The 14,373-nt window shown below is 24.3% G+C and overlaps 1 protein-coding gene and 1 non-coding gene across 4 annotated transcripts in view; both read right to left on the bottom strand.

The window, feature by feature from the left end:
* Frl (formin-like protein) overlaps positions 1-14,373 on the bottom strand; it is a 33,461-nt gene that overhangs the window by 9,949 nt on the left and 9,139 nt on the right. For all 3 annotated transcript variants that reach the window (XR_016190677.1, XM_089221821.1, XM_089221822.1), the window contains exons 2-5: positions 10,541-10,624; positions 387-473; positions 212-291; positions 1-143 (exon numbers count right to left, since the gene is read on the bottom strand). Coding sequence is in view for 2 of the 3 variants with exons in the window: in XM_089221821.1 (XP_089077947.1) it covers positions 1-143; positions 212-291; positions 387-473; positions 10,541-10,624 (394 nt within the window). In the remaining variant the exon portion in view is untranslated. The remainder of the gene's footprint in view (positions 144-211; positions 292-386; positions 474-10,540; positions 10,625-14,373) is intronic.
* TRNAM-CAU (transfer RNA methionine (anticodon CAU)) lies at positions 8,562-8,633 on the bottom strand. Its single transcript has one exon. It is a non-coding gene; the product is annotated as a tRNA-Met (tRNA).

The following is a 14,373-nucleotide window of genomic DNA, read 5'->3' as shown; positions in this document are numbered from 1 at the left end:
CTTGAGCGATTTTTTCGGTTGAGATATTAGTCACGTCAACACAAGACCTATATTCATGGCGCATCATCACTAATCTAAAGCTAAGATAGTCAATCAACGAATCTAAACCATGATTTTGATCATCAAGAAATTCACGAACCCACCTATTTGATCAAATTTGTAATTAGTTTTATATTAAATTTAACATGTCTAATATAAATGTTGAAATTACTCTATATGATTAGTTCTAAGAGATATCTCTAGATCCCGTAACACCTGCGTGGAAGTGGCGTCCCCGACCATTTTTCGTTTCTATAAAACAAAAATCAACATTTAATAATAAAATTAAAGATTATATAATAATGATAAATGATATGCATGGCTCTTTTTAATAAAAACTCACTTACTCTTGAACTTCGAGAAGCCTTTGGATCTAAATATGTACGGAGTCTAGATAAATAGTGAGCTGGTGGGTCTTTAGCTTGAACCATTTCCTAAAGAAAAAATACCATTTATTTTTATTCTAATAATTTTGAAAATTACTTTAAATTATAAACTTCATTATTATTGCATAAAGTTATAACTTAATTCACAATTTGGGCGCCCACAGCATATTTACCAGGGAAGTCATAATAAAACCTAACATCTGCAAAACGTATGTATAAATAAATAATTAAATAATAACTAGTCTTCGCAGTTTCAATATGCTATCCCTAATAATTTTTTTGTGTTAAATTTGGAGGTTAAATGTGTGTTACGTTGTCCTCTGTTTGACGGCGCGCAAGGCTATTTTCTGATCAAATGATCGAAGAGCTCTTTTGTCAACCAGTTAATAAGGTATTAAATAACCAGTGGCGTAACTATATGATTTTAGGGCCAGTATCATAAAATTTCATGAGGCCTCTTCAATTTTTAAAAATAAACAAATGATAACTCTTTACTATTTGAAGTTTTTTTATTAGCTGTTTTAATTTTTAAGATTTTAGATACGATTCATATTAAATAATAGTGTAAAAATATGATTTAAAAATAATGATTTATGTAAAAAAAAATTAATATTCTAAAGAATTTAATTCAGTTAAAAAAGTTTAAATAAAGCATTAAGGAAACGTGTTTCAATCATATAATAGTAGATGTGTACAACTTCACACAAACAATAATAATTTATATCTTGAATACCTACCTATATGACTAGTGGTTATATTATATATAACATATATATAACATGTTTATAAACAGTACATTTGTTTTTCAGCTACTTAAGGAATTGTATGTGTATAATTTTTGAAAACCACATTTTGCAAAATTTTGAATTTAAAAAAATATAGATATAAATAATAATCTTCCAACAAAAAAAAAAAAAATCGACCACTCGAAATTAATTTAAAATACTTTTAAAGTAAAAACTATCATTCGTTATAATAAATTATACTATAACGTCTTATAATAAGCCCATAATATTTTAAAGAATGTAGCAATATGTGATCATTATATTATGAATAACTAATAAGTAGGTAATAATGAAATATAAACACAAAAACTGAAAGTAAATATCAATGTATAAAAAGAATAGTTATGTAAATACTTAAACATAATATTTTTAAAAGTATAAATAATTAATACGTTATTAGGAATCAAATAAAGATTAAAATAGAAATGAATATGTTAAAATACATTATTATTTAAATAATGCAATCTGTACTTAGTAGCTACATTAAAATAAAAACAATAACCAATAAAGATAATGTAAATATTATATTGTAAAATATATAATGTGATATAATATTACCACCAAAATCGTTAAAACCTAGGTACCTGATAAATACAAATAAGTATACAAATATTTTGATGTGTAAAAATGTGCAAACGTATTATGCGCGATAAATGATACTGCATTTTTGAGTATGGTATTGTATTTTTTTCTTCACAATACATACAGCTCGAGCCAATAGCGAAATTAAATAAAAAAGTATTAACTTTAAGTACATATATTACATTATTATAATTTATAATATTAGGTACCAGTAATTTACAAGCAGTCCATTATTTGTCTGACATCATATCATGTTTTTAACAGACGAGTACAGCAAATAATATAAGTAAAAACAATTTATTTTATATATGTGTGTGTCTATGTAGGTAAATATATACAGTATACGAGAGAAGTGTTAGTGTTAGTGTAGGTATGTTTATGTTTTAATGGTTTCCTTCAGCAAAGATGCAGATTCAATATGGACGGTTGACCTCGACTGGGCTAACTGAGGTTAACGGGGAATTATGACTCATATCACAGCCCACATAAAAGCTGCGATAATACGTTTGGTTGAAATAACATATTGGCTATTTGATTTTACACTTTCCTATGACAAACGATCAAGCTATGTATACCTTTAATAACTCCCAAAGAAAACTGATGCGAATAAAGATCAATTATCGTTAATAACCAATATAATAAACTATACCAGTAGCTTAAGTAAATCTAGTTAATAAGAGAAACCTAACTACTATAATATTATAACATTTATAACAATAACGTTGACACGTGCATTTTATAATCTTTTACTGTGTTGTACAAATTTAAATTACAAACATGTATTAGAACAAATTTATAATTAAATATGTTAGTATGATATTATATCACTATATACGAACTGTTATAAAATGATAACATAAGCAATTTTAATTAAAGAATAATAATTATTATACGTTCATACTACATATCCTGATAAAATTGATGGAAATATTATTTATTACATACCTATTCAGTGTTCTACAATTTTCGGGGTATGTAATATATATGTGTATAATATAGTAGTATATTTGTAATATATGAATTATGGGTATGTTTCACAATATAGTTATAAATCTTATAGTTAATAATATAATTAATTTAATAACTGTGAACCTCAAATACTTGGTAATAGCACCAAAATGTGTTAAAATATTTAAAAAAAATATATGTATACATTTATTATATCAAATTATTTTCCAATAATTTATTTTTATATAAACGATAATACTGTCCTTATTTTCATAAATTCTGTTTCATTTTAAAAATTATTTTTTTAAGACATATTTTACCAAAACTAAAAAAAAATAGTACGAAATAACAAAGCTTTTATAAGTAATAAATATTGCATGTGTATTGTATAAAATGTTTCCATAAAAATTATAAAATATAAAAAATTTAAAAAACACATAAAATATGTTATTATTTTATTACATTTTATCATTTTAATTTAAAAACATTATATTCCAACTAATATTTATAAAAAAAAGCAAAAATACTATTAATTGATTATAAATTATAATTGACCACAATAAATCTTAAATAAAATTATAAAATTGAAAGAATACTAACAACGAAGAATAAATATCTGTATATTTTATCAATTGAAAGTTAGCTGTCGTTAGTATTTAACTTTTAACACATTAAATAAAATAAACTTTTAAAAATATAACTTTAAATTTAATCTATTAATATAAAAAAGTACTTTTTTACATTTACATAATGCAATACGGTAATGTAATATACAGAGATATCGTATATTATGTTATAATTTATATTATTTTTATATGGTACAAATACTAATGAAATAGATTAGCAGACATATTAATGTCATTAATAAACAATTAAATTATAGTTTTTTAATAATATGAATATCAGAAAAGAATAATACTTGTGTCTATATAATTAAATACTAGTGTACTACAATAAAGCATTTAGTGTATACACTATACAGCAATAACTAATAAATATAATATTATTGAACTATTATTATTATCTTTCATAATTTTATTCAGGAACAAAATCGTATTTTTAAACTTTTTAACAATAACAAGAACCAGCCATCAAACGGCGAACAACGAATTTTTTTACTATATTCTAAAATATTATCCATAAACCAATGATATTCAAACCACGTCTCAGTTTGTTTTTAAACCGATCCCGATTGAGAAGGAGTAGAAGGACGGCGTAATATAATGCATATAAAGAAAAACATTCAACAAAATTCGAATTGAACGTGCTTAAATCGAAATGAAACTATAAGTATATAGGTAATATAAAAAATGCGTACATGTAGCATGGAACATAAAATATGATAAAGACGTTTTAAGAACATAACAATTTATTTATTCTATAATAATAATGAAAGTGAATCAATTAACCTACTCAGAATGTAAGACGACTTAAATTACTATAGTCTCTTTAACTCTTTAATACTCAATTGGAACTTCACAATTAATAATGATAAAAAGAGAGCTCTGAAATCAACTTCACTGATCCACAATACGAAGTTTAAAATTTTAATTTAGCGGAAAATGATCCGTTAAAGATAATATAATATATATAGTTAGCAAGATTAATAATTAATATACTAAGGCCCTAGGTAAACCGCTGGTGACCAAAACAGAAATGGAAATTAATAATGGTTCAACACGAGATTCAGCGTAGTATCACGAAACGGTTTTGAGGAAAAAAATGATAAATAGATATGCTACGGGAAAATAAACTGGTTTCACGCTGAAAGGGTTTTATAAAAGTGGATATTATTATCCTATAATAGTATAATATGTATACAAGTTTCAAAAGACTAATATTTGGTCTGAGCAAACGACTGTGCAGGCGCAATCATTATTCATTTTCATTCTCATAAATATAATGAAAACCCACAATGTTTCCTGTATGAGTATATACATGGTAGTTCGTGGTCCATACTAACACAAAATTAAATGGGGAGGGTCACAGTCGGTCGCCTTCATATGCCACGTTGCCACTAAAAAATGATTTTAAACAATGTAAACATACACACAGACAAAGATGAATAATGAGCTAATTAATTTGCATTTAATAGCAAACATCAAACCAATATAAATTGGATTCTATTGGTTGGTTATCTGTACCGTAACGTAAATAAAAAAAAGTACTGTCTGCAGTGTGCAGAAACACCTAGCCTAACCTAACCAACTACAAACAGTTAATTATAAAAAAAATTAAACACCAGCATATAATTAGAAGTTTGTACAGTTAATGTATATAAATATAATTATAAAATTGTAATAATTAGTTTATTTAAATAAAAAGATAGTTATTATTCGCCGTCATTTACATAAGGACTTTCTTATTAATTTTCCATGATATACTTCATTAATTGTGTCTTTACTAGGTACATATTTATTTATTCGCTTTATTATTTTATAGAGATAGACTATAGTCATGCTAAACTATTGGAATTTGTATAAATACTTTAAAGCTTAAAGCAAAGAGAATATGAAATATGAAAAAATAATTCAATATTTATCAAATAACAAATATATAGTATTTCATATTATACAAAATTAAACACGCGTTTACGCATTGCTCAACTGTTTACAAAGTATATCTATTAGCTATTATTTCTATTATTTGATTTATTAGTCATTCAATCATATTATCATGCATTATATTAAAATAAGATAGGTAAATTACAAAAAAAAAATCCTAACGTTTAGTTATAGGTATGTCAAAATATCATATCTCTGCAATACAATATGACTTTCATAAAGTCGAAAATATTTTAAAGTATTTTTTTATCTTATCAAAATATACATTCCTAAGTTGAAACTAGTTATAGTAATTACCTAATCGATATAAAAATCAAGTAATATATAATTTATATTTTATATTTTTATAAAAAAAAAAGAAAAAACAGTATTTGAGATCGAGTACTTGACAATGACATAAAAAGTAAATAATAAATCAAATAGATACATTTTTGTACTATACAATATTATAATTACCTAGACATATGTATAGGTTATGATAATATACGAATATGCGATTACGGATTATTTTTTTATTAATTATTTACGATATCATTAGAGGATTATATCTTATATCCAGTTAATACAACGATAAATACAAAAAAAATCAAATTAAAATTTGGCAAATAAAATATTTATAAATAGTTAAGTAAATCCTAATAAAAAACGTAAAAACCAAAATTAATCTATATTCTGGGTCACCAGTTCCTATTTTCTTTAAATATATCAAAATCATCAATATTCGAGCGTTTCAGTAGTTTCTAATCAAAATAATTAATTATTTTTTAAGAAATTGTTTCTCTTTTCCTAATCTCAACTAACAATACCTCGATACTAGGAACAGTAAGAACACGAGGACCATACTTTACACATTTTTCAACATTAAAAAGAATATTAAAGATTGAATTAAATACTGACTACGCCACTTTATACTGCATGTAACAATATATTTAAGCCGAAAAGATCATATCAATATATATATCAAGTACAATATACAATAAATGTTGGTAGCAATATAAACTTAGGTACAATAGTTAAAAGTCTACAAGTGAACAAACAATTTATATGATTTGACTTATTCAATTATAACTAATTTATAAGTACTATTAAAACAAAAAATCTGGAAAAATAAATATTCAGGTAAACTATAATGTTAGGTGAGCTTAACCTTGTTATTGGTTCATGCCATGTCGCACTTTAATCTGGACTTACTTTTAATTATTTAAAAGTTGCAACCTTATTATTGTTTTTAATACAAGGCCACAAACAAAAACTTTATACGTCATATTTTGAACATTTTTTATCAAAACTATTTATAGAATATATCATTGAAAAAAAAAATGAAGAATTCATAAAAAGTGTATAACAATCATAAACATAATACACATATGTATCATATGTATAATGTATATACATCAGTACGTATTAATATTACTAATGCACACAATTACACGTACCTATTTAGTTAACCATTAAAATATTATTCATATTATTGTACTACAAAACTGTGTAATTTTTAATAACTATAATAGGTAATAGCCATTTGAAAAATATATACTTTGTACTACTAATATATAAAGCTATTTAAAAAATAATATCCTTTAAATAATTAATAAACTATAAAAATATTATCATGTGTATTTAGTTTAGTTAATAATATTTGTTTTGGGAAATCGTCAACCTTTTCATCCTATAACTCATCCTAATAAAATAATTGAATGGTCTAATCACGTCTTGATTCGTAGGGTATTAACTGTACAGGAAGTGTTTATTATCATTAAAATAAACACATTTCCTCTAAAATAACTTTCCATATTGCATGTTAAATTTGTATTAAAAAAAGGAATATCCGAAGTAGGAAATCTCAATATATTAGTATTAGTACGAATACAATATTTATTTTATAAGACTTAAGTAAGAATAATCTAAAAGTTGATAAAAATGAATCCAAAATTTAAAATTGAATTTCAATATTATTTAAAGATAAGAAAAGAACCTTTAAAACCAAAGTTACATTTTATTTAGAATAGGTAGTTAAAAAAATAGAATCAGCGTTGATTTATTTCATTGATAACACTTTTATGTTTGAAAATAACTAAAAAAAAAATCAAAATATTTTGAAAATTATACTCGAGTATAAAATATTGATATAAATTTGGTCAAAATTAAAAATATATACGGTAATTACTAATTTATATTTGAAGAAAACTATGGTGTTGCGTAAATATTCCATTTTTTCCCTAATTTCTCTAGTTTTCTAATTATTATAAGTAAAGTACTGAGAATGTTATAGTTTTAAGCACCTGAGGTTTTGATCAATTAAATTTGATTTCAAAATTGAAGCATTTTTCTGCTATAAAAATTAAAGTGTATTCAGATTTAAAAAACACACACATCGTTGTAAAATCATTACAATAATTCGAGCAATAATTATCGCTATGCCCAGCATTAAAAAAGTACATCAAATATTATAAATAATTTATAATTCTAGTGATATTATTTTATATTATTGATGCTTATACAAATTATTAGGTAATAAATAAAAATCTTACATATTGTCATACATTAATTACTTATTAGTTATTACCATTACACGTTGTCTTAAAAGTTTAAAATTCGTCACGAATAAATTTAAAGAAATTATTTTAATTGAATTGGCATTGAAATTTTATACTACAGTGAAAATAATATTCTCAATAATCATTCATTATCGTATAATTATTATTTTCAATTAAAAAAAAAAAAAGTACGACCTTTATTTATAGGGCCATCAAATCTTAAATTGTAAATAAATTAAAAAATACGGGAAATCATGTTATAATTAAATGAACATCATCGTTTATATAAAAAGCTGCGTAATGACGTAATCCCATAATGAAACGCGGCGACATGTGTCTGGTATACTCGTGAATGCACAATATCCGGTCTACCGGTACGCACACGGTGGGAACGATGCCGAATAAAATATCTTAAACGTTGTAACGATGCACTTGCGTCTTGCAGTGTCACTTGATTAAATGTTTAAATTGATACAAGACTACCACTGAAAATTATTCAAAAATGAACAACAGAATATTTATAAGAATTATTTTATTTAACAAACATAAAAATATATTTATAATAAATAATTGATCAAATACTCAATTGTTTATAAATGTCGTTTTAAATGAAATGAGCGTAATGGTTTGATTCAACTAATTATGTTTACTAAATCAAATACAATATTTAAAAAAATTTATAATATTACAAAATAATGAAGAAAAAATGCAAAAATTTCTTAGCAGAGCGTGGTTTCGATCCACGGACCTCTGGGTTATGGGCCCAGCACGCTTCCACTGCGCCACTCTGCTGGTTGAACACGAACATAAATATAATGATATCTAAAGGTAATACTTCAATAATATAACAAAATGAATAATAAATAGAATAGATAGTAGATAGATTGTCTGCCCCAAAGGCCAAAAGTACCAAACCAATAGCCAATAATAATATGATAAAATAGTATTTATATGATTATAATTTTCAGTAGGTACTATTATTTATTACCAATGCCTATTTGTCGCACAAAAATAAAATTTAGACATACCTAGATGATAGACATCAACAATCAAAAATTATGATTCAGTAATATTAATTTGTCTTAATCTTAAAGTCATATTAATTTATTAGAGTAAATTTTTGTAGATATATAGACAGAGACCCCGAATATAATTTATATTTGAGATACCTAATAAGATAGTATTTTTTTACTGAAGCACCAATACTTAAAAAAATAAGCTGAACTTTACTAAAAATATCAATATATTTTACATATTTATTTGTGCTAAAAGTTTTTATTGTCATGTGCATAATTTCAATTAATAAATTAGGAGGGCTCAAACTCTAATTATCTTTTCAGTTAAGTCTTAAAGTGTTATGATCGTAATTCATAGTCCATGGATTACATAATAAGCAATATAATATATATAAATGAATTTAGGTTGTACTATTATGTAGCTTATATACACAAAAATTTCTCCAATTTCGACCAATTTCAATTTACAGAGACTTTTCTTAGAGATACCAGAAAAGATACACTTTTCAGAGAAGTTTTGAACTAGTTCAAAAATATACAACTGCAGATACAAGCTAGGTTAATTATACAACTATGCTGCTATAGTATAATATTTTGTTCTGTACATTTAAAGTTATTAATTGAATACAAACACTAAATATACCATAGATAACATAAATTATGAGGATGCTAAGCGCACTGAATCACCCCCCCCCCTCGCCAATTACGACTTCAGCTATAGTATGAGACGATTAAAATCTATGCATAATTTTATATAATATTCTTATTTGATGGCTCGTCTGCACACTGAGTACTTGCGTTAGAAAAAGAAATCATGAAAATCGGTCCAGTAGAACTTCAGATATAATTTTCATAAGAAATCGTCTCACGTTTTAATAATACATAAAGATAGTGTAATATAGTATGGGTATGTATTTACTATTTATATCATTATATGAAATATGTAACTATGCTATAATATAAGGGTTATTTAATTTATCAAAATAAACAAATAAATGTATTATTATATTATAATAAATTATTAAACTAAAAAAAAAAACAGAAATAAAGCAACAATTATTTTTAGATACCTAAATTGATTTTAAAGTCATTAGTAAAAATATTATTATTATTCCAATAGTTATGTTCTGTAATAAAATATATATATACGCTATACACTATACAGTATACTATTATAGAATTAAAAATTACACAATAATTGTGTAACGAAACTCAAAATATTATTTAACAATTATTTCTGTACTACCACAATAGTATTACGACTTACGAAAACAACAATTGTACAAAATGTAAACCCAATATCATTCTGAGGCAAAATATTAAAATATTTACATTTTTTTTTTTTTTTTTTTTATTAGCTTCCAGTAAAAACTATTATAGCTCGACAATTATATAAAAAAAAATATTTACATTATTTTCTATTTCTATTATATTATATTATACAAGTTCTGAGTTCAGATGAAATGATAAATGATAATTTATAATATTATATATAAATAGGTATTAGGTACACATTACACTGGTACATTTCACGGAAAAGGTAAACTATAGCAATAGAAAATGACATGACAGTGCAAACATAAAAATATTTAAATGATACACGTATGATCATTTTAAAACAGTTTTATAATTTTATAGGTACCATGAATAAATTATTGAAGTAAAAAATGTATTTATTTATACCTGATCGCAGATTAAGTCCCATTTTTTTTCGTCATCATACTGCTTTAAGAGTTTCGCTTTGTCCGCAGGCAAATTCATGGATGCCTGTAACAAGTGATCAAAATAATCAAGATTAATAATTGGTTTATTTCATTAAAAGTTCGTACACAATTGCTTTTGTCGAGAAATATAAATAAATCAATGCAGCTGAATGTAATTACGTCTATAGTTATACAACTCTTACAGTGGCGTAAACTGGGGGTCGCACGTGGTTGCATTTGCGACCTCTGAAAATATTATAGAGTTGCAAGAGTGTCTTAATGCGACCCCGAAAATCACAATTTCAGTTTTCAAACTATTAAAATATCAATAATTATTTAATTAATTGACTAATTTATATTTTGAGAACAAATTTTTTATTTTGTCTTGAATCACTGGAATTATTATTATATTATATACTTTACACATTTTCTTGTAGTTTTGTTTTTGACCATTTTCTATTAATATACCTACCAATATGTATTTATTGTGATCGGCAGAGTCGAATCTCAATGGTAGCTGAATATTAATAGTGAAAACGTGTTTCACTATTTTATGTTTATAGATTAAAATTATTATTATTTGTTTTACATATTCATTTATTTTTTGACACTTGTATTTATTTCTTATTCCGCGAACGATGCAAAATTAAAAGTATTTCAACAGCTTGCTAAAATAGACAAATTTCTTGTAAAAATATCGAAGTCGAAAGTAAGCATCTATTTTTACTATAAATTCATATATAACTTTTGATTTGTATGCATTAAGTTTAAAGTAGCGGTTAAACTATATTACTGATTTACATTATATAAAAATTACAATTTTGACAACTAAAACACAATTTATATTTGATCTGTAAATTAATTTATAGCAGGTAATATAATATGATTATTGAACAAGTTTGATACAATTATTTATTAGAGTCTAGATTTAAAGAACTGTAGTATTTTATGTATTCATATATTGTTTAAGAAAATTATACATATTCTATTGACGGTAATTAATTATACCCTATTTACATATATTGTATATTCATAATACATACCAGTCACCAATAAATACTATATATGTTTAAGGTTAAAATAATTCTGTCGAGATAGTGTACTTTTTACTTATAATATTATATTTAAAACAATATAAAACTTTGTAGGGGGGTATGAGGGGCTTAGCCCCCCCAAAAGTCTGTCTAACCGGGAAACTGATTGCAACCCTAACAATTTAGCCCAATTTACGCCACTGAACTCTTATAATTCTATGTTTTCTTATACCACGGAATATTCATAACGTTCATAAAATACAAAATAACAAATTATCAAATTACACATAAACATATTATGATGTATATAATGGTCAATGCATTAATGGCTATTGATTTATCTATAGAATTATATTTTTGCAAAGAGAATGGTGATTGATAATTATATTATTATATAGGTACTACTTAGTGGTGTTCACATCGAGTATACTGTATACTGCATTACTGCATATTATACGCCGTATACTCTCAAAAATTTTTTTCAATACTATGGGTATACAGAGTATGGTCTCAATCTTAATCGATATTACCTATACCATTATTATACAATATTTGTAAAGATTGACGAAATATACGTAATATAATAATATAAAGAGGATGTATATATATATTAATAAATGGTAGATATACATAATTCACATTTTACGCAGTTAGACAGTTTCCAAAAAAAAATCTTGAATAAAAATGATATTGAAAATCAAAATAAATTTGAAACAATTATTTTATAGTTTTATCTTTTATACTAGATCTTATTAGTTTTTATTTACACTTTAAAGGCTGTTAAGGTCAATTTTGGATTAATTTAGGTAATAAACGAATCGATTAATTAACTATTATTATTTATTATTAACATATGAACTATACTGTCTATACTGGCTACATGCCTATACAATATGGTATATGTTATAATAAATAAAAAAAATTCATTTTATGCAAAAACACGTTTTTCATGATAATTATCTAGTCAATTATCATTTAAAAGTAATTAAAATTCACTGTAATAACACTATAATTGAGTAAATAAATACATTTTTTTTTCTATATTGTTATTTTTTGTATTTCAAATTTAAACTAATTTAAATATCAAATCATATTTTATAATTCAATAGTTTACAGTTCTACACATAATAATACTCAATAATAAGGATTACCTAGACCCCCATGATTAATATTAGAAATGAGTAATGAATTATGAATAAATATAAAATAGTCGAGGCAAATTTTGAAAAGAATATCATTTCTATTGTATTTTGTATATTTATTTTATATCCAGTAGATATTTTGATTGATTTGAAATCAACTACGGTGGACGACATTGAGCTATTATGTTAAAAATAAGCAACCTGCGTTCAATTTAAAACTCAATAGATATAAATGCAATATAATAATTAATAACTGACATAAATCGTTAATAAATCATACCAAATATTTCGAGTTTAGTATCCACACTTTAAATAACATTATAATGACACTGTATAAGACTAGTTTAAATTTAAATAGTGATAATACTATTATTTTAAAATACTGAAACATTCAGGTAAATGATTAAATTTAAAAAAAAAACTGAAATACTTAATGTAAAAATATTAATTATAATACAAATGAAACAATTCATAAATTATTTTTAAAAACAAGTTATTAAGAAATGTTTTTCATATATTACCTATATTTTAATGTAAAAAAAACACACATAAATCGTGCATACATTATTATTATTATTATTATTATTATTAGTTTTTTAGTATTTTGCTATATTATGATTAAACGAAGCGTTTTTAAACACATGTAAATCGTAAGTTAAATTAACATTAACTTAATAGAATACAGTACACTATGAACTGTTTATGTATACCTAATAAATAATAGCACACATTTTTTGTTTTAATAGAGGCCAGAAAAATGTCACAATTTTCATTACATAACCTCTGCTGTTATTGTTTGAAGAAAGCATTGTTACTCAACTATGTTTTTCCTTTCTCCAAAACCTTATTATATCGTTATATCGTTAAATATTTTTGATTACCCGCGTGGAACCACAATTAAAATCTAGAACTAAGTTAATCTTACATCACAATATTCACTCAGAAGGACCTGTAAGACGTAAAAACTAATTTAAATGAATTTTCATCTTATCCTCATTTTAAGACAACATTATATCCACTTGGATCATCACTCGGGGGTTCATTAACAATACAATAATTATTTTATTATTCATAGAATAGTTAAAGCCTAAAGGTAACAATACTGCCCTCGGGAATTATGACATGACACCTCAAATTTTCTATTATAAAACAATAAACTATCGAATACTAAGTATAATAAAAGCGAGAATATAGTACCACACCCATTTAATATGATAGCTGCGGGGGTTGAGGGTCTATTATGATTTTTAAATTCGAAGGGTGTGGTGTCGAAGACGTTTTGAGGGTTCCGGTATATAGACACTTGTATTTTATTTTATGGGTAACGTTTAGTTTTAAAATATTTCCTTTACAGTTATACAAAAAAATGTACAGTAGTAGTTTCAAAGGAAACGCCATATAATATTCTATATTATAAAAGCTGTTTATTAGTTTTTAATACGATTTACGTCTTTAACATATTTAACAAATAACCTTTTTTAATTCATAAAACAACGCAGAATAACATTTTTTAGAAGTACTAGAAGTCCATATTTATTTTTTTTGTGATGTCAAAGGATTTACAACATTTATTTCTTCGTTAAATTAGTATTTTAATTGTTTAATATATTATATTACCAAAGACCGATGTGGTATAA

Source organism: Diuraphis noxia, unplaced genomic scaffold (genome assembly GCF_037042655.1).
Source record: "Diuraphis noxia isolate RWA-SAM2 unplaced genomic scaffold, SU_Dnox_SAM2 contig0003, whole genome shotgun sequence".
Lineage (NCBI taxonomy): Eukaryota > Metazoa > Arthropoda > Insecta > Hemiptera > Aphididae > Diuraphis > Diuraphis noxia.
This window is presented reverse-complemented; position numbering and strand designations above follow the sequence as displayed.